Source organism: Lepisosteus oculatus, chromosome 11 (genome assembly GCF_040954835.1).
Source record: "Lepisosteus oculatus isolate fLepOcu1 chromosome 11, fLepOcu1.hap2, whole genome shotgun sequence".
Classification (NCBI taxonomy): Eukaryota; Metazoa; Chordata; class Actinopteri; order Semionotiformes; family Lepisosteidae; genus Lepisosteus; species Lepisosteus oculatus.
The window spans coordinates 36009626-36032424 of NC_090706.1; the positions used below are offsets into that span (position 1 = coordinate 36009626).

The following is a 22799-nucleotide window of genomic DNA, read 5'->3' on the forward strand; positions in this document are numbered from 1 at the left end:
CCATCCAGTTGATATGTCTTGAGCAGCCCTTCAAAGGCTTGTTAAGTCTATAAATAATATCTCTCATTTAATAATATCGTACAATTGGTGGAATTCCAACAAGACATTAAAATCTCTTCATCTTAACTTCTAGTAACACTCCCACCTCTTTGATGCTGATGCTTAGTTTTTCCTCAGCCTGTGCGTGTTGTGGATATTTCCTTGACAAGGAATGCATTATGAATGCAAGAGCTGTTATACCTCTAATACTGAGTTTTGAAAGGGGGGCATTTAATCCTTCTAATGTTATAGGAGGCATTTCTGACATGGACATTATTAGATGATACATGGTTATATGATGTTCTGGCTTCCCTGCTGACCCTGAATTGGATGAAGCAGGCAGAAAATGGATATTCTGTTTTATTTGAGGATGACTCTTGTATCAACAGCAAGAAATAAACAGCAAAAGAGTAATATGTAAGTGCAGGGCAGATCCAAGGAGCATCAGTGTAACTACAGTAATTGTATCATAGACTGTCCAGCAGAGGGCAGGGTACACCATTTTTTGATCCGAAAGTTTTGAAACCTATTGTCACTTCAAAGTATTCAGAATCCGGTCTAGTTTTAATTTAAATAATAACAATTGCTTACACTTATATAGCGCTTTTCTGGACACTCCACTCAAAGACTCCCCTCCACCACCACCAATGTGCAGTATCCACCTGGATGATGCGACGGCAGCCATAGTGCGCCAGAACGCTCACCACACATCAGCCATCAGTGGGGAGGAGAGCAGAGTGATGAAGCCAATTCATAGAGGGGGATTATTAGGCCAGGATTGGGAAGGGCCAATGGGAAATTTGGCCAGGACGCCGGGGTTACACCCCTACTCTTTTCAAGAAGCACCCTGGGATTTTTAATGACCACAGAGAGTCAGGACCTCAGTTTTACAACTCATCCGAAGAACAGCGCCTGTTAAGAGTACAGTGTCCCCATCACTATAGTGGGGCATTAGGACCCACATTGGCCGCAGGGTGAGCACCCCCTGCTGGCCCCACTAACACCTCTTCCAGCAGCAACCTTAGTTTTTCCCAGGAGGTCTCCTATCCAGGTACTGACCAGGCTCACACCTGCTTAGCTTCAGTGGGTTGCCAGTTGTGAGTTGCAGGGTGATATGGCTGCTGGCGATGACTCCCTCCGTATGTCTGTATTAGTACAGTATTTTAAATGTCATTAACAACATTTGTTTGAAATAGGGGTCTCATATCCTGATTGACAGAAAATCAGTGTTTTCTTTCCTATCTGAGCTGCGAAAGGCTTAATTGGATTAATCAGTTGCTTACACGGGAGACAGTAACATGCGAACAGGACGGTATAATTTGCTTGACTAAGGCTGTTCAGGACCAGGACTGCAGATCCCTGATTTAGAATGATAAATAAATTCATTCAAAAGTAGCTGGTTCTGTATAAGACCGGCCATACGACTGTGAAAAATTATACATATAACTCTGCTTCTTCACTTCCACTTGGCAACATTCTCTCCCCTTGAAGTTAATTAGTGCCACGGTAATGTGATGTAAATTAAATTTTGAAGCGGTCCATGGCAGACATTCCTGTGGATGTGTTTGTTGCCAAGTGGAAAAGATCAAAATATTAAGGGCTTCCTATCCCCCCGCTAGTGGAAAAGGTATGATCTTAGTTTAATACTTGTATATTTGTGTGATATATATTGGCATTCTTCTTGAAATGCTGAAAGAGTCGAAGGAAAACAATTGCTTAATTCTATTCCCGAGAACTATTAAATTTGCAGGGCAGTTCACAGCAAGTCTTGGCCAGATTCATTATTCTCTGTGGAAAAGCTAGTTGTCTTTGCATTGAGAACAATATCCCAAGATGTGAAAAAAGCTGGAATAGCTCGGTTTCGCCAACAGAACACACAAAACGTTTCCCATCATTTCAGCCAGCGCAGACAGCTGGAATGCCGTTGGAATTCTCTGTAATCGGTTTTTTTTTTTCGGGACCATGACGAAATGTCAGTGCACAGCTGCAGGACTGCAAATATCTGATTTTGTTGTGTTTTTTTTTTTTAAACGCGATTCCTGACTTACAATAAGAAATATTTCCTTACCGATTCAAGGAGGTTGAATTTGTCTTATCTGCGGCTAAAGCAGATGGATTATATAAACATTTAAAATACCCCCCCCCCCTCAAAAAAAAGTGGTTTCCAAACGAGAAATTAACCCCTTTAGCTTCAGAAAACCCGCATTTCTAATTGAATCTGTACTGATTTTGTTTACTTTTTGTATACGTCTGATCCTTCCTGGCGATTGCTTTTAAAGTGCAGAGGGTGGTGCAGGTCCGGTTTGGCGTCCTGGTTCATTTCTGGAAGCGGACTGGTTTCCCTGGGTGGGGCTGCTGCTGCTGCTGCTTGTCGCTCTGGCAACCGCACGCGGTGTTTCGCGTTCCTGGCTCGAGCGCCAGGCTGCGAAGGCGCAGCTGGTAACAGGGAGGTCCCGGGGCACGGCAGCACGCGGGAGGGGCCTGTTTGCCACAGCAGCTGAAATCCACAGAGTTCGTGTGTTCCGGACTCCGTCCAATAATGAGCACCTGTGAGTGGGTGAAAAACAGCTACAGTGTCTCCTTAGCTGAAGAAAATTCTCCTCAAGGGGGCAAAAGCTTCGAGAACACCAATAAATCTATTAACGTCTCAGTTCATATTTGTGATTTATGACTAATGGAATATCTGTGAAACCTTAATTTATTCAATTTCACATGAAGCACGACCAAATCGATTTTAAATGTAAATGAAGTCTACTTAGCATTATTAAGAATTATAAATGATAGAATTATAGTAATACAAATTAAAATGAAATTCTTTAATTTCACAAGATTGTTGGATTTTGGTACATCTCGTATATCAAAAATTATTTAAAATTATGCATCAACTTCTTACAGTCTTTTTTAAATCAACTTTTTTTTAAAAAAGAAATTTGAACTGGAAATCAGTGGAAGACTCGGGAAATTTAGTTTAATCTCAATAACAAGACTGCTTTACTCGTTTTGAACACTTTTTGATGGTTTCCACACTTAGATAAAAATGTGACTTTTAAAGACACCCATTTTGGCAAAAATAACAGGAAGCATTGCTATGGGAACATCACTGAAACAAACCTGCTGTTTACGATTCGCTTCAATACCATCTTTCAGAGCAGCTCTTGTTTGTCACAGATCTCTTAGTATCAAAACTAGGTACCACATGTCAGTGTGCAGAAGCTGTAGATTCTCTACTGGATGCCCCTGAAGATCGTGTGTTTATGAGCTGTCACGCAGTTTTAGTGGGAGATGGAATTTCTCAAGTACTCACAACTCAGAAGGAGCCCCAGTCACGCACAAAACTGAAATGTTTACTTTACGTGCTGTTGATGGAAGCACGAGCCTTATAATAATAATTTAAAAAAAAACATTTGTTTATTTGCAATGTGATTGTTTTTGTTCGGCAACAGAAGTAGAAAACTATTACGTTGAAAGCCTAGAAAGATGCCTTAGGAAGGTGTAACAGTAACATTTATTAAATATGAGCTGGGGTGAGCTGGATCATGAAAAGAGATTCTAGTTCTAGAAAGATAATCAAGAATTACACAGGGGATATCTGTTTGAAGGGACTGATTTTTATGAGATTCGTTGCACTGATTTTCAGACAAATGTCACCTGAATCACAGTGAAGAATCCATCTGGATGCTTGCTGCAGTTATTTGCAATTGATTCCAATGAATCAGTGAAATACAAAAGCCACATGTTGCTTCAGCTTCATTTGAGCACAGCATTAGGGATCGTGCAAAAGACTTCCAGCCATTAAAATAACCTTGAGATTACAGCATTTCAGAAAACCTCCAATTACAGGTCATATAAAACCAATACACAACCAGAGCCTAGAATGACATTACCCAGGATTCACATTCAACCTCAGTAAAATTCAAGCCTTATGTTTTCTATTTCTCTGTCACCATCTCTTTTTACAATCTGTGTCTTCTTGGCAGTTTTGATTTGTGCATGTGATAAAAAAAATCAGGATAATTTACCACTTTAAGTAGCTTTATTGTGTTAATTTTTTATTGTCTTGCAATAAGCTATTCCACCAAAAAAAAAGTCTAAATGGTCATCTCAACAGTTAGTTGTTCATGTTTCAGACCAAGAATTAATATTTGAGTCTGAAATACTAAGCACTTCCAGCTTTTTAGAGTTATGTTATTTTTATAACAACTTCAAAAACCCTCTAATAAAAATCGGAGTAATTACTTCAGCTGCTGCTCTTTATTATATTTTATCATGAGGCAAATATGAAAGTTTTGCACAGTATTTAAAAAAAGGCATGTAGATTTATGATACAAAACTTGTGGTAACACTAAATTATATTGAAATGGTAATACGTGTGTGAGTTCATATAGACAATGAATATTCACTTTATTATTGAAATAATATAAAACAAAGAGTATTTTAAAAAGCTTTTCTGGTTAGTTTTTTCCTCCATAAATGCAAGCAAATATTATGCAATCCATAAATTTATTTTTACATGGTAGAAATGGTGTTGTGTTGCCATTAGACTTAAAAATGTAGAGATGTGCACTGTTAATATTTGTATCTAATGTTTCAAAAAGGGTGAAAGACAATGTTGAAATTTAAAATGCATGCAAAGGCTTTGGGTGACTTTTAATATTTTTTATTCATGTAGAGACGTAGAATGCTCACACTGTGGCAAGGTCAAAAGTAAGTGAACATTTCAGAGGCAGAAATATTCTCAACCTGCAAGATTCCATCCTCATTTTGTTCAAAGAAAAAATTATTTTAAGAATTTTTAAAACACTCAACATTTGCCCTTCGATGTAAAAGGAAACATTTTGTCTTGATACACTCACACTGGGCAGGGCTCGAATTTAAAAGCTAAATTATAACGAAGTAACAAAGTCTGTGATACCACCACCACAAAGTACAATAAGCAAAAACAATAAAAAGTTCTAAAAGCAAGAGAAAAGAATATTTATTAAGAAACTTTTATTTTAGTTTTACATTTTTTTTCCTAACAGATGCCAAATTGAAATTAAATTCAAGCCCTGATTAAGTAAAAAACATCATCCGATATTAAAATGCAAAACATTCATCACATACCCTTCCCAACGTACATGGTCCTACAGTCCAACTTTATCCAGCATCCACCTGACTAAACAGCAGTCTCTACCTCTGACTTTTATCATAAGGTTAATTGGCAATAGGTTACATTTGAGAAATAAATTTACTCTACTGTCTTTTCAGAGACATAACAAAAGGACACAAATGGAAAATGATTTGCTTTTTTTCTGTGAGTTGTACTTCAAAGTGTGCTTGTTTTTATGTTGTTTTTTAGTGGTATAGGTAGGTTGATAGAGAATGGCATTAGCACCGTTATTATGTTTTCAAAATCTATGGGTTAGCACCTTGTCCCGATGAAGAAAGAGAAGAGTCAGTGATGAACTCAGTTTAGATGACAAGATCCTTGTCAATGTCCTCTGAAAAAAAAGAACAGAGATCTAGCGTCAAAGGCAGTTCTTCACTTTTACTGTCCTTTTTATAACTATTCATACATATATCTTGTATATCTTGTAGGATTTTATACAACAAAAGTGATCGCTGATTTTTTAGAATCAAGATGTAACATAAATAGTTTAGTAGATGTTCCATTTATGATATATTATAAATTGAGGCTCTTTAGAATGCTAATGAAGCATCCATAGATACACAGTATCGTTCATATTTGCCTTAACTTAAATCTAACCCTTACCCTAAAACTAAAGTTAAATCTGATCCTAATTTAACCAACTTTGGTACTGTTGGGTTCAACCACTGAATATCTATGGATGGTTTATTAACATTCTAACAGACCACAATTTTATTGTTTATAATTAAGCCTTCATTTATCTCAATTTTAGGTGTAACCAAATGTTTTTTTTTATATAAATGCCTGCCAGACATTCCTGGCCAATTCACTGAAGCTTCAAACATTTAAAACTGGGCATCTGTATGGACGGGATACTCACTCAGACCAATGGTATAAAAAAGATTTAGAAACAGGAAAGCGTTTCTCATAAATTTTACAGGGTTTACAGCGATATGTATCTTTTCCATTTTGAAAAGTGTCAAAGAAAAAGAAAACAGGCTGTTTCCTGAGGGGTACTCACGCTCCTTGAGGCCAAAGCAGGAAGCCCATTCATCTAGGGCAATGTATTTGTCATTGTCAACATCACACTGGCTGAAAAACCGAGTTGTGCAGTGCTCCATTGGGATAAGTGGGGCACGCAGGGGGGCCAGTTCAGTGTGGGACAGGTATCTGGAATTATAAAGACAAACATTGCTTTTGAAGCTATTGTTCGCCTTTATTACGCAGACTTTTTTTTCTCTGAGCACAACATAGAAAAGCTGATGTTAAGGAGCAATCGTATGCACAGAGCATAAGGCTGAGGAAAATTTCATTCATTTCATTCATTTATATTTCATTCATTGTATTCAAATGGTGTTATGGCAGTGAGTAATGCAGATTTTTTTACTTTTCTGACTGAGTATAAAAGTTATATTTTTCTGTATACATAGATTAAGGTCATGAATATTGCTTGGCTCTGTGTCTCATCACAATGCTACAGTAGATGGAGCTGTCTTACAATTTTCCATGCTGCCTTTTTGCACATATTACTTAAACTTATCAACCTGACTATTTTGACTGTAAAAAGTGCTACATACCCATCAACGGGATGCTGGTCGAGCTGGCCGAACTGCCAGTGAACGGGGAAGATGTACATGTTGTAGTTCTTCTCGAAGTCATGGGCCAGCAGGTCCAGGGAGTGTTCACCAGCATGCAGTCTCTTCTCATTTTCATAGATTTTCTTCACCTGCTCAGCAGCACAGACAGCAAGGCAAGGAACTGAGTGCACATACATTGCCAGTACATGTTCGCTTATATCCTGCATTTATTCCCTAAACAAAAGCTTTGGCACACAATAGGAAGTATGATAACAGGGCTTTCTCAGAAGTGATATTCATTATGTTTAGAGACTGATATTTTGTAGACTGTATACAAGTATTCTTTTTTTTTAGTAATGCACCTATTTCTTGTGCCTGACATCAGCTCACTTTCTTAGTAGCAGACAGCCCTTTTTAGTTAAGAATAGGGAGATTTTAGAATAATTATGCAGAGGATTATATATTTTTTTAAAAAGGCTAATTATTTTCAGTGTGATTCTCATTTCTGTTCATGCTTTATTCCTGGGGAAATTCAGATAGCAAAGGCCTGTTCCAGGCTTTGTGTGGTACTACAGCGCAGCCTGGAGAGAGTCCATCTCCTTCAACATGGCCTGCGGCCAGCAACAGTCGATTATTCAATAAGGCAATGTCAGCTCCATGAAGATGGAGCTGAGAGAGCACTTGAGGAGCCCAGAGAAGGAGACAGAGGGAAAGAAGGAGCCCCGTGCGAATGTGAAAGGGTGACTCACTCTGAGCTTCTGCTTCTCTGTGAGCAGGTTGTTCTCCTCATCGCGCTCATAGAGGGTGACCAGAACGTTTTTCAACCAGTCCCTCATGCGAAGGGGGAACTCGTTCAGCTCGTTATCCAGGCAGGGAGCAATGTCTGCAACAAAGTTCCAGGAGGAGACAATAAGAATTGCCAAGCACCAATTTAATTAATGTGAATCAACCAACACAGGGCACAAGTTAAGAGCCAAGATCATGAAGCAAAACACCAGGCTTTAACATTTAACATTTATATGTTACTTAAGCAAAGTTTAAAAAGAAGTTAGCATTAACTACTAAGTAAAACAATTCTTATCTAAATGGAATGAAAAAAACTTTATTACTTGAGCCATTAGTAAACCACAGGGTAGCATTCTGTTTCATGTTTAGTGATAATTCAGTGTAAAACAAAAAATATTTTAGTTTAATCCAGTATTAGAAATAACCTGTCCTATTAAGTTAAGTGCATTTTGTATGAAAAGTGTGAGGTTTATCAAACGCCTCTGGCACAAGCTGCTTACCAAACCACAACTAATTTCTGTTGTTCAATAAAAACAAAGAAAAACAGTTTCTAAAGAAACAATCCAGAGGCATAAACTCCTCATTGTTTGTAGCCAGAATGCAATTATTAAAGCATGCATAGCATGGCACCAAGCCAGCACTGTACAGCCAAGAAAAGGCTGCAGATGAGATACATTTCCCTCCGTATGACATTTCTTATCTATATCATAACTCACCACTGCTAAAAGCTTTTCTTTTCTTTTGCACAGAAATCACATTTTGGGTTGTTAAGCTCCAGCCACTCCTTTAGGCCCTAAACTGTTCTAGAGAAGAGTTTAGTCCTATGAATATGAGCTTGATTGATGGGGGATGAGCTGTAACCTGTTCCATTCTCCATGAGCTACATGTTCAGACTTGTGACTGGAGCCTTGGCGTCTGGCACATCAATCACGAAAAACAGCTGCTCGCTGGGCCCTGGTAAAGAGCTGAGCCTGAGAAGAATGTGACCAGGCTTTGCGAAACAAAAAAAAAAAGATCTGGAATTTCAGGAAAAGTTCTTGCTCCTGTGTTTATGTAGCTCTATGTCTTGTTTGGCAGCAGAGCTAAGGTGACAGTACATACATTTGCAGGGTCCGATGTAGTCCAGGTGAAGTTTGTGTCCCTTCTTGGTGCCCTCCAAAGTGCACTTGGTGGCGAAGAAGTGGCAAGAGGAGTCATAGGTCTTGTTGTCAGTGCCGCAAACCTGTGAAGAGGGCAAATATAGACTAAAAACTCCAACACAATACCCCATTAAATAGATCAGCTATTGTCTCACCTTTCTACTAATACCTAGGAAATTAAATGTGTCAATCAAAGCATTGTGGCAGTTGTTTTGTGACAGACAGCACATTTTAGAACAAGTCTTACTATCTTTTGAGTGAGTAGACGAGAAAACTACTAATTCTTTGGTAGGATGGTCAGCCAACCACAGCTCTGGATGCTTGCCATTTAAACATGGTTTTTAAAATGAAAAATATATATATATACAAGCTTGGGGAAAACTGGACAGACACATGACGTGAGTTGGTCATTTGGGAGCTTCCTCGAATTGCTCGGGGACGTTCGCCAAGAAAAAGTACCACCTTGCTCTTAACGTCTAGAATTACGATTCCACCTAACCCACTAAGTCCTAGGATTTTGTCTGAAAAAAAACTAGTTGAGCCTTATTTGACTGGTCATTGTATCTATGCATTATGAGTCCTTTCGAGCTTCAGACCATGGGCTGGGATGGTACTCACATGCTCAAACTCTCCCACAGAGGATGGGCAGGTTGAGGGATCCTGGCAGACACACACTGGTGTGTTGTTTTCATCCACCTCACACACCTTGCCTTTCTTGCAGTGGTGGTTGAGGCAAGGATCTGTAAGATGGTAGTGTAAGCAAAAACAGCAAAAGGACACACAGGAAGTGCTAAACTAAATATGTATTTCCTTAAAGCCTCCTACCTCACAGCCACTGAGGTTAAGAGAGTACAGAAAACTTTTTCGTCCTACTGCTTCTGCCCGTATACCTATATGCATTGTCTCTTAAAGATTTTGTAAGGAGTGCTTTCTATAGTCTACGAAAGATATGCACTTGTGTGTCAGTTGTGTCTTCATAAAAAATAATACGTGGCTAAATGTGTTCTCTTCTCTAAGGACTCTTTATTTAGTATGGCTTTATGACATAGCAGAAGACATAATTACAGCTGTCTGCTTTGTGATAGACTCTGTTATTACAAAAGCTAAAAGTGTTTCTTGTGCACCACCAAGTTTAAATTTAGCATTTAACTAACAGTTAAACTGTGCAGATGTTTCAGTGGCTGCAAAGCATATGCTTCCCCTGTAAACCGTCTACTCCAGTTAGAACGTATGTGATTGGAAAATTTAGCAAACATTCTGCAAAAATATTTTTTTACTTCTAAAGCATTTGCACAGAGAACAAAAGAAACTATCCTATTTATCAAATTTGCCTCTGGAGGTAGATTTAACTATGAAATTTACCTCAGGAATATTAAAATTATGAGACAGTGGATTATTTTATGTAAGTTTAAAACTCTAATAAACATATCACATCCCAAAAGTTAGGCTACACTTTCACAGAATTGTAGTGTTTATAAAAATGAGACAAGTAAGATATCTTATCTTCCATGGAATGCAGGAATATATTTCACAGGTCATAGTATGCTTTTAGAGGCAAGATAACTAAAATAAAACTGACACTCATCTAAACAACAATATTTGTCAGAATTAGACATTGTTTTTTGTAGAGTTCACAAACTCACTCTCTGCAGCAACATCCTCTACAACCTCAATGGCCTCATCGAATTCTCCAGTCTCCACCTGGACAGGATTGGCGCCCACTTCCATCTCCTGAAGAAACCAATCAACAACACTGAGGTAACAGCAGAGAAAAGAAATATCCAACCACAACTGGCTTATTCTTTATGTTTTTGTTTTCTGTTGACATACAGCATTTTGTGCTTTCTAGAGACCACTGTTGTATCTACACTCTTGTATTTTGTTTCACTTCATTAAGCATTATTCAACTATACTTGTAGTTCATTATAATGTCATCAAGAAAAAAAGAGTTTCAGCTTAAGAAGAATCTATGATGATTGATTGATTAAATGAATTGCAAAAGAAAGTGTAACATTGCTAACCTAAAATTTAACAAGCTTTTTATGTTATGATTTTATAAAAAATCTTTAAGTAGGATTAATAAAATAATTGTATTAATATAATTTGTAACATATGTAGCATTGTGTACAAGGATCAAATAAAGTGAAATTTCTATTGGACTCCCTTATGGGGCCTCTATAAACTATACACTTGCACATACTAACACATCTGGAAAAAATATTTCTGGGTAAATGGGAAAGAGTTATGGGAATAGAGGAATGCTTTAACAGTGGGAAACAGCAATATAGAATGATCATAACGTCTGTATGTAATTGACAGACTTAACATATATTCACAAACACAAAACAAGATAAACATTTTTTGACAAGGAGGTTATACACATATGATTATATATCTTTATATTACATTGCAGTGAATACAAATATTGAGTAGCAGTGTATATACAGTATATACATTAAAACAGACAACACATACAGTAATTTATATTTTTAAGGGAATGCTAGAAGTGATTCTAGAAAAATATTAAAAATACAGACTTTGGTTCAAAATCCCAGAAAGATGAGCTTTTAATTCTAATTTGTTGGATTTACAGCCCCTCTCTGTAAAATGTGCGTCAGTTCTGGCACAGGGTAGATAAAAGAACTTTGAAAGAACTGCAGAAAAATATTTTCATTACATATCAAGCTGATAGTTCCAGTAAAAAAATAAAATAAAGAGAAAACTGAAATGCACAACATTTAAGACCACGTTCTTTTCTGGAACTAGATACCAACTTCATTCAAAGCTGAGATTTTGCTGATGGATCATACTGGTAACAACTTAAGAAAGGCAAATGTTTGTACAGTACTCAAGGTCTTTGTTATGACTTGTTTCAAGCTACTGAATTTGCATTGCTATGGCATCGAATGTACATAGCTATTGTCCCCTACTGCAAACATGCTGTGGCATAGTGGCATATTCATATATAAACATAATGTAGAGCATGTATTGAATGGGAGAAGCTCATCAGTCTGGTTTTGAATTCTTTAAACGTGCATTTTATTAGTCACCTCATCAATGACTGGTCCCTCTTCAGCCTGAGAAAGAAAAAAAAATCACAGTTAGCAATTACCTTTTCATCGAACCCCTAAATCACATTTTTAAAGAATATCTGTCTCTAAGACATAAATCTCCATAGAAGAAAAATTAAATACTGTTGACAACCACCATTAGAGAATGTAGCGAAGGAACTTGACAGTCTTTTTCAATTCCTGGAATACTGCAGTGGGTTAAGGCTGAGGATAGCTAAATTTATTTGTAAGTACTGTACATCTTTTAAAATCAATGCTGAAGAACCGTACACATTTATTACATCTCATGAAATTTGAAACTGACGTCACAGTGCTGAGAAGAGGGGATGTATAATGTTCACGATTTTGGGAACAGGACTTGATAAGATCTGCCTAGGATCAGTAAATTGTGTTAGAAATGTATAACAGCATTACAGACTGGGTCCTGCACTATAAAGAATATATATATATATAAGAATATAACCACTGATTGACCTTACTGTGTTGGGTAGCACTCTAGTTCCACAATTCTCAGTTTTGTAATCCTGGACTTGTGTTGTAATATTAAGAAACACTCAGCGACATACTGCAAAGTCGGAGCCAAATAAGTCAAACCCGTGCTTTCCCAGCACCTCTTCCTTTCATTGACCTTAACAGTCTATATTCGCGTCGGGTCAACGCCTCGGAAAACTTGGAAATGCGCTGTTGGGGGGGGGGGGGGGGATAGGGGTTAGAAAAAGAAAAAGAAACGCAACATAAACTCACAGGAGCAGCCAGGGCCTTGCCGGCCAGGCACAGGAGGAAAACGATCCACACCTGCATTTTCTGACTCAACCTGGCAAGAGACAAGAACAGCAAATCAGACAAAGCCACCGCTGTTTGAAGATAACAGAATACATTTAAGTATAGAACTCTGTCAATGTGCAAAAGCGTGCAGCATAGAATATTCTTTTACGAATATATATTTTTCCAAGCTTGCCTATTGATAAAAAATGTAGTAATACCCCGAAGAACATCTGGTATTTTGTATCTCTTATTTTCTTCCAAATCATTTTTGGAAACAAGAAAACGAAGCATGAGGCTACAACATTCGCTATGTCATTCAAGTGGACATGTAAGTATGGCGTGGCTCAGGGCTTCATTGATAAATGAGAACAGTGACAGTTATTATCACTACCACAACTTACTCTCACATCTTTCATATCATGTTGTAGACAAGTCCTCCCACATTCTTTCTCCACTGACTCTACAACTACAAATCTGTGCATGGAAGATTTCAGGATCACTGTACTTAACCCAAGGAATCTTTGCAATAACATGCAGATGAGATACAGTGAATTAATTCACTGACATTCATACAAACACAGTCAACCAGAGGGGATCCAGATGTAGACTTAGACTTCAGTTCAAGAATGTTACAGCTTAAGCCTGTCAGCAGTATTTACCATCAATCAGAGCTCTGGAACTGCAACATCTTGTCTATCATCCTTTAGCCTCAATTTGTATTCCATTAAATGTATAGTTTTGTTTTGTGAATGACCGATTAGCCTCTTTGATCAAAACACTTTGCATTATGCAGAATTAAATCAAGAAAATATGAACTTAAGCACCTTAAAATGGATTGTCTTTGTAACAACCAGTGATATTGTGAGCACTGTGACCAAATGGAAGATCTGATAAGCCCCTCCCATCTGTAATGTTTCTTATCAGATTTACCAATCCGTTTAAATGGATAGATTTAAAAAATACAGGTACTCTGATTACTGTGCATTTGCACTTTTATTACAGTGTAAATGTGTGACACATTCAATGTGAAAGACATGTATTTACATAAAATAGTTGTAGTATTAGTATGTGCAACTTAAATTATGTACCGAAAAGTGTAACTACATTGTAATACTAGCAATATTTCAAAATGCAGGTACATGTGAGCTATTGATTTATATAATTCCTGCTCAAAAGTCTCTGTTCGTTTAGTCCTTGATACAAATGTTTCAGTTGCATGTATTCATAATCAGCACTTCCACCTTAGTTATCTTTCAGAGGGCTTCCACTTTTGATAAGACATTTCATTCAAATGTAAGAACCTTTCTGCTGCTATCTGCAATCAACCTTTCAGCCTTCTGTCTCAATAAACAACCTGTGTGGAAAAGTATTCTATTTCAAATGATCTCTTCCTGTCAGTGAGTCTTGTTCCAGGCAAGAATGCCTCCTTGTTTTTAATCATACCTGTACTTCTCAGGTGTCTAAAGGATGTATTTTATTTTTTTTCACATTAATATTACCACATTATTTCTCACTAATATCTGTCTTGAGTAAAAAAAAAAACAGGGTGAAGGAGTCATGTCATGTACACCATATGACAGACTGCTGGCTGCTCTTTAACCTGTCCTGCCCTCACCCCCAGGAAAGAAAAGCTCAGAATGCTGGAGTCAAAGAAGGAGCAGAGATCCGCTAGCCTGCTCCTCTCTTGCATTGCTTTTGCCACGCCTGCTTTTCACGGTGCTACTAACTGTGGGAAGAAGCTTCTCCGGGAGAATGGCCAGAACTCTTCTGTCATAACTCTGAAGAAAAATAAAACCTGTAGGCCATGACGGTTCATACATAGCCAGCATAGACCCATGAGGCATTTTAACACAAACTATCCTCCTTTCACGATATGCTGTAAAACTCCAAATCTCATTATACCATGATGTAATACTCTTATTTGAATGTAAATTGTTTGCACTTACTACTGTGGCACAAATAAAATCAGAGTAATTAAAAAAAAACAGGCAGATGGTCATTTTTGTGTAGACGTGGCACAACACAAGACTTCACTTCTCCAAGCTCTAATGCCGCTGCATCGAAGAGTTCAGAGCTAGACAGCATTTAATTTCCCTGTGATTTTTGGCAGGACTAATGAGAAGGCATAGCACCAGCAACTTTTTTCCCTCTTCCGTGTTTTCCTTGGATGGTGAAGAAAAGGCTAGGCTCCCAACTTGAGGTCAGCTAGGCTTTTGACTCTGATGGAACTCAATGTGGAAAAGTACACCGAGTCCTGGCAGACACCACCATGTGTGACGTTTCCGACGTTACACACAAGGAATCCTCTCTTTCTCCTCCAAAAAATAAATAAATAAGAAAGGTGTTATTTCATTTTCAGTCTTGAAAAACAGCCTCCGTTTTACCAGGTGATGTGTGCCTCAGCACATGGCATCGTCCCCAGCAATGTCTGTATTTAACTTGGAAGTTCATTTTGCTCCTGTAGTCACCTCGTCAGTAACAGCACTACCTAAAGGGGAGTTACGTAACTGTCCAGAAATTAATGTATTTGGAAGGAAACGGGTATAATCAAACAGGGCTGGTGTACGAAAAAACTTTAAAGGCTAAATGAAGTCCTTTTCCCTGGATATTTATTTTGGAGATTCCTTATGTAACAGACTAAGGGGCATGAACAGAGTAGCAGGGCCAGTACAGTACTGTCTTTCTTTTGAGACAACTTTAATACCTGCAATCAGAAAGTTCCAGAAGGGTTAGGGTTCATGTACTAAATGTTTACCTCCAGAGGGATAACTGATTTTGGCGGATACTCTTCAACTCTGTATTTCCCATTGAGGTCCAGAATTCCATGTTAAAACTAATATACCACTTGTTTAAATATCACATTGTCCTGGAAAAAGGCCCTCTTTTCCTAATTACACTAACATCTGTGTGCACCACACTACCAGAAGCTGTCATCTCGGCCTATTAGAATCTGATTACCTTGTTGTTGTGGTTTTCCTGATCCTGTGCTTGTGTTTTTATTTTTCATATGATTTTAAATGTGTTTTAAGCCAAAACGTACCATTACAATATGCTTTTCACTAGGGTAATGTACCATTTTTGTTCATTGTGAATTTAGGTCACGTTAAATATCTGCCAGAGTTGTAAAGGGATCATTATAGATAGTTGATTAATGTGATTCATTATTGTGCTAGTTAAGTGATTTGTTCTAATGAAATAATTGCTGTACTGAAAATAAAACATAGGATTGGCCCTAGATATTTTGCTCTGCTTGCATTCTTGTACTAGTAATAATTATTTTCATGTGCTTTTCTTTAAATACTCATAATGCATCTATGTCATGGAAATACAAACCCTTAATTTTTAATTGCCACTGCGGTGTTCACAATGTGATGTACGTGTTCATGACTTATTTCTCACATACTGTAAATAAAATAAAATTTTAAAATAACTTAGTGCATGAAGCCTGATTATATCTTTTAAATGTGTACTAAGCCTACAAAATATCTTAGAATGGTATGGCAGACATATTGTACCATATTAAGTCATATTTTAGAGCAGGAAATTACTTCTTTTGTACTTGAAAATAAAAATAAAAAATAATTTGTAGTGATTTCAGTAATTCTGAATTTATTCTTCCTTCACACTCTTGAGATTAAGCTATCAGAAAAATCATTTTCATTGAGCTAAGGTGCAGGTGGCTGAGAATATTTTGTAAACAATATGTTTCTTACACCTGAAGAAGGCTCCACAGCCGAAACATTGTGTTTCCTTTCTTTTCTTTTCAACTGGAATAAACCCTCTACCTGTTCCTTTGTTTCCTACTAAACTGATTGTTTACTGGAGTAGAATAACTACTGGTGTAATAAGCATGAAAAATTGGAATAAAAACATAAAAAGTACTTTTCCTCACACTTTGAAAACCCACTTCAAAACAACAGCAAAAACAAAATCACAGTTTTTAGTCGTTCTCAAGAGTGCCCAGTTTTGTTGTTGTTTCATGAATTCATTAAATTATTTCTCTTTATTTCAGTGAACATTCTTGAAAGGGTTTATGTGACAACTAGCTAAAGTTGGTAAGAAAATAATAAACCACTTAATCATGTGATGTTTGTGTTCTGAATGGCAAGATTCTCAGTTCTTTAACAAATAACAGGTCAGCGAACAGCAAACCAAATCAGTGGAGTATTATGAAGCTCAGAATTTAACATTATCTACTTGCATATCATGCATTTATCATCATCATTTATGTCAGACTTAAAGATAAATGCTGATCACTCATTCTTCTATAAACTACTTTTGAGCTGTAATGTTTAAAAAGCTTATATTATTGATGATGTCCTATTTACTATACTTGAGCTTTCTTTATAAACTTTCAGAGTAGATAAAAAAGTTCTAATTTAGTATTTATACTACTGTGTATATGTCTTTTTAAAAACATATTATTCTGCTCAATTTAGATTAATGTTGCATTTATAAAAGATAAAAAAAACATTTAATGTGCTGCAGTAACCAAGGAACCAGAATGCTGAGCCACCCAACCTTTATTTTTTAAAAAGTCATTTTTACCTAAATTTGCTTCTTGAGATGTGTCTGACAGCTGTTTCTTTCCCTATTCCTAATTCTCCCTTGTCTGTTGAAGGGCTCAGGAGCTGTTGTGAGCAGCACATTTAAATCTAATTTATTCTACTTGGAAATTCAGCTGTGAAAAAGAAACAGGTTTTGTGCCAAGTGAGAAGCTTTTTTCTGTCCCTGATTTACCTTTTCAAAAGTTAAGATCTGTCAAGCTTGGAATCTTTTCTCTGAGATTTGGAGTGGGTTCTATACCAGTCTTTCCAAGTTTCTTTTAGTCAGGGAAAATGAAGAGAGGCAGCTGCTTTGAACTGAACTGGGAGAGATGAAATGTCCTAATAACCTTTTTGTTTAATTAATGTCATTACCTGATAAATGACAGATTCAACAGTTTCTTTTCTGAAAGTTTCAAAATGACATCCATATTTTCTTCAACTCAATGCTACCTTTACTGCCACTTGTATTGCACAGGATTCAATTTCAGTTCATTTTCTTTTCCATTCTGTTTAACTGGAGAATCATATACTGTATCTATGTCTAAAAGCCCCAGTCTCCCCATGATAATGTATTTTTATATTTTTATTATTTTACTGCAGTGAATGGAACAGTTCCAAACTGGCAATTCAAGTCCTCAAAAACTGGAAAAAAAAACTTTGTGAACCACCTCCAAAGACATTAAGAATAATCCAAAGTGATTCGCTATAAAGATAGTAGAAAAACTAATGCAGCGTCTGAAAGATAGGGAGAACATGTTTTTTAAAATATATATATTTAATTGTATTCTTTTGGATTTGGTCCAATTCACATGTATTGGAAACAATAGGCAGCAACAGCTGTAGACACCAAATTAAGGCTGTTTAACACCTTGAACACCGACTTTAACACCAGTACACCGATGAAAATACTCTGAAATTAAAAATAACATTTATTTCCTGTGAAAGGTTATTGTTTAAATTTATGAAACTGATGCAAGATGAAGGAAGAAGATAAAGTGCCTCTGTAAACACACACGATATACAGTACCTATTGCTCCAAAGTTGAAAAAAATTAGAAGTGTCTCTCAGCCTGAAGGAAGCCTACAGACATCTGCAAAGCCTTGTACACCCTGGTGATGGCCAAAAAAGACTACTATGGCAACTCGCATTCCATTTGGTGTGAGTAATGAGGAGGGGTTTATTCAAAGAGGAAGGGCTTTCTTTCAGAGTCTGAGGCACTTTTCCACAAATCCCAGGACCCCACCCCCTCTGCCTATGTGGCATACAATGGCTGCACAACATATTGTGTTACCAGTGTTTTGTTCTGTGATTGTGTATCCCTTTGATTGTCCAGTGTCAGAGCGAGGTTACTGTGCTCTCAATATTTATTAGATTGATGCTTGTTTTAATTTTTTTCAATGTTATTTCAGAAAACAGGAACAAGTAAAGAAACAAATCCACAAATATCTGTCAAATATTAAATGTTTTGTGTTGTGCACCTTTAAATATCCTAAACATGCATCCAGCATCCTGTCTGTGTATTAAAATGAAACCTTCAAATCAGGTTGGTGAAGTAATTAAATTATTCTCACAGCATTCTAAAGACAAACATTAACAAATACAAATCAATAGAAGATTTTCTAGCACAGGCTGATGTACTGTGTGCAAGGAAGAAGAATGCATTACTTTGCATTACATTTCAGTTTTGGAAAAATGCATTTTTAACAACATTATAGTGGACTATACATACTCTGGTTCAAAAGCAAAGGAATTCAATGGAATTCAATGGAATAGAATAACAAATCACAACAAGGCTATTTAGTAATACACTTTGGCAATCAGGATGAAAAGCTAAAAAGTTATAATTCCAATTGTTTTATGTCCACTTAGTGACATACTCTAGTATATCCAACTACAGCATGTACATAATATATCTAACTATGAACTCCAAGGTATTTGGGTTTCATAACATGAAACCCAATGTTCTGTTTTAAAAGAAAAGGCATAAGGCATGCATGTAGAAGAAAACAAATGTAAGTGAAAAAGATACGTTTGAATCCTCTTACCTAAATTGCGTCGAGCAGCAAAGCCAGGGGAGCAGTAGGCTGTCTGAGGGCCTGGGAGAATCTAACGGATTCGGGAGCTCACTGAGAAGAAGTTAGCAGTGGGCAGGTCCGTTTGGGAAGCCCCCCTTTGTGCTAGTGCTACGGTGGGCTGTCCCAAACTTAACTCCCTGTTCTCAGGCCTGTCTCCTCCTCTCTGGCCAAGAAAAGGACTTGTTATGCTTTTTTAGAAATGTTTTTATGAAAGGCATAAGTAATCAAATCGCCTCAGTGCTTCCAGCTCAGGAAGCCATGGTACAGGATGATGCCAGCTTCCATTACATGTTTGCAAATGACTGTGTGTAGAAACCAACAGCACAGGGAGGTATTGTTTTTCGTTTTCTCCTTGTTGCTCAAATTTGTTTTAAGTGTATCTGTGCAAGCTTGAATCCATGGTAAAAGGCAAGACATAATATTGCTTCAATGTCAATCTTAACCCACAATGAAAACATATCTCTTTCTAAACCTTCTGTGTCAGATGTCATTTGTTTTGAGAATTCGTATTTTCCTGTAGGTGTACATATTGGTTGATTGTGTGGTAAATTGAATAAAATTGTGTTTTAAAAAAAAGCTAAAATAGAAATAAGCTCCTGTCTACAAGCTTTTTTAACATACAGTTTTCAGCTCACAGTTAACATCATTCACAGTCATTGGGTAGCCTTTGTATTAAACAGTAAAGAAGTTTAATACAAAAAGTAAGTAAAGAAGTATTTGAGTCTGGGTCACTGTTATATTTGGTGTGGGAATCCTTCCTTGTGACAGAATAAGTGCTTCAAGACTCATTTAATATGCAATCTTCTATCTTTACAACTGTACATTTTATGCAGAAGCAAAAGGCCCAACAATAGTGTCCCTCCCTTCAGTAGGTGTTGGCTTCTTTAACAATGTCACAAGAGTAAGTGTTTCCAGCTACTTTGGTACAATACAAGCCCAGTTGATCCCTTGTTCAATACAATTTTTACTGAATCTGGACGTGCGGTTCATGTTTAAACTTTGTTGTTCTTTAGATCTCTCCTATGTTTCTGACTCCAGAAGGCGTGGTTGATGAGTTAATCACTGGTACAAAAAATGAAATATTTTGTTTGTGTAAATGCTGTTTTGTGCAGGGCTGTTGCTCAAGAGTACTGCTGCTGATCATACAGTATACTATTCCTGTAACTCCACCAACATCCACCTAGAAGCATATGACACAAAAGTGTAATATCTGAGTCTTGTATATTTAAAAGCAAAAATGCCTAAAGTGTTATAGAAACTAAACCTGTTGGCACTGCTATAATTAATGGATCTTCTCTGCTCTCTGCTCCTAGATGTGTTCCAGGATGCACGCTCATAAAACTGGCCTTTTTAATCAGGAATGATGCTTTTTCAGAATCCAGTTTCATGGTAGAGTAGAGCACTTTACCGATGATGTTTCTGGATAGATTACTAATGCCTTCTTCACTTTGTACTGAGCACGAATGAAGAAAAACATCTGGATAAGAATGAAAAAAATGATGAAAAAAGGATCCTGCAACGTGGCACGGGTTCTTCCCTTTCTGGCTTTAACATATACATTAAGCAGAACCAAATGCAGAAAAAGAGGAATCGTAATTATGACAGCTCTCCCCCTCTGTATACGTGGCGGCGTCAGAATTTGAAACAACAAGTCTCGACGAAGTGCACCAGTATTAGGGAGGAGGTTACATAATTGCAAATACACACGTTGGCTTTAGTTTAGACACAGTTTGAATCAAACAGACTTGAAATTCATAAACTATTCCAGCTCCCCCTTCACCTCTTATATATATATATATTCCTTGAGGTTTAAAGAAAACAAACATAGAATCAAACAGGAAAAAGGTGATATTAAAATAGTATCTATATTTATCTCATAAATGAAATGGCTGTGTGACAACTTTTATCGACTACTGAATCAATTAACTCTTACATAATCTTTTCTCTCTCACACACACAGCAGCTAATGATCGGAAGCTTGAAGCAATTGCAACATTTTTCTTTTTGGCCTTCTGCATTTTACAGTGCCTCTGTTTGCTGTTTTTCTTTCAAAACGCCATCTTGAAATTTAAATGGTGGTGGAACAACTTCTAATTTAATTTGAAAAAAAAACTCCCAACATCCCAAGTTCTGCCACTGTTTCCTCAATCAATTGACAATTATTTTAAACATTGTGTGTCATAGGAAGCTGAAAGGCTCTCTTCAAAGAATCAATGAGTTGTTTGTGTCTTCAGCCGCACCCCATCTAAAAACTAAAGCAAAACGCTAATTAACTTACGTTGACTTGTATTTAAATAAATGATACCCTTTTTGCTCACTTTAATGTTGGCTTTATGCAAGCACAAAAGATAAACAAGACTAATTCGTGGCTCCTCTTTGAAGAACATTACTTTTCAGTAATAGTTACTGTACTTTAATTAAATCTAAAACTACCTGACTAAACTACCTCTTTTTGTCTTCTCTTATGACAGCTAACCAATTGTCAGACAGCCTAATGCAGCAACACATTGTGATCCCGGCCATTCCAAAACTGTTTTCCACATCAAACATCTGCAGCTTTCTATTTAAACTGACAGGAAGACAAATACTGCTAGTTTATTTGGAAAGATGTGTAAAAAAATAATTGATTAATTCCACTTAGATGACTGTAACAGGTCACAGCAAGTACAGTAGTTACAGATTTAAATAAAGTCTTAATTAAAAAAAATGAACATAGATGACACAGAAAGACTTTGTATCTTTTGTACTTTTCAAAAATACAAAAAAGTACATAGTGGGGTGAGAGATGTTGAAGGTGGATACTGATGAGAAGATCTCACAGAATACACAGTATGATTAAACAAATACTGTAGGTGAGTGCACACTGCAAATAAAAAATTGCAGATTATCGCCATAAACCTTGATGACTCTGAAATCTGTGGGTTCTTTTCTCCGAAAAAAAGAGAAAGGACTTTACATAATATGCAGAATGATTTCCATTAATACTAAGGAAAATTGCCAAAGAGAAGCTCATTCAGGTTTCAGTAGCCAACTGATAAGAGGAGCTGATTTATCCATTTCTTAAACAAAGATTGGGCATCAGGTTCAACATTGAGCTGAGCAGCTTCTTCCAGACACCCTGCTTCCCCAAAGAATACCGTAACCCCAGATAGAGACTTGAACCCACAATCTCTAGTTTAGGAGACCGGTACCATATCTATTAGGTGGTACTGTATCAATGTCTTGGTTATTTACAGAATGGCAGCAGATGTTGTCTGTGTTTCTCTTCTTGTGTTTTTAAGTGAACTGTGGCGGGGGATGACATAGCAGGTGTATCCATGGGAACCCCTTGTCAAGGGCAGTTGGCCTCTATAATTACTTCCACTCATAGCAGGCGCACCAGGTGGGCCTGTTTCTTTGCAGTCTCTCTATTATACAGCTCATAACACTCTGTGAGGCCCTGGGATCAGCGACAGTGACCCCCAGCGTGTGGAAAACCTTCAGGGGGAATTTAATTTGCCACAAACCTTCTGAGTGTTTAAATCAGTATCCTACTGTATGAGCTTCTCATTAACTAGGTAACTTAAATAATAATGTTTCCAATTAATAATTATTAAAAATGAATATAATACCCATCTTTGTTTATTCCAAAAGAAAGTAACCTGCAGCCCATCTGGTTTTTGCAGTATTATT

At 37.0% G+C, this 22799-nt stretch overlaps 1 protein-coding gene across 1 annotated transcript; it reads right to left on the bottom strand.

The window, feature by feature from the left end:
* Positions 1 to 4989: 4989 nt before the first annotated feature.
* On the bottom strand, positions 4990 to 19205 carry sparc (secreted protein, acidic, cysteine-rich (osteonectin)). The gene is made up of 10 exons (XM_006631915.3): positions 19098 to 19205; positions 12485 to 12554; positions 11720 to 11746; positions 10313 to 10400; positions 9288 to 9409; positions 8632 to 8752; positions 7494 to 7627; positions 6745 to 6893; positions 6189 to 6337; positions 4990 to 5519 (listed from the first exon to the last, which is right to left on the bottom strand). The coding sequence occupies exons 2-10, from the start codon at positions 12539 to 12541 to the stop codon at positions 5491 to 5493; spliced, it is 876 nt and encodes a 291-aa protein (XP_006631978.1). The 5' UTR covers positions 12542 to 12554; positions 19098 to 19205; the 3' UTR covers positions 4990 to 5490.
* Positions 19206 to 22799: the final 3594 nt, after the last annotated feature.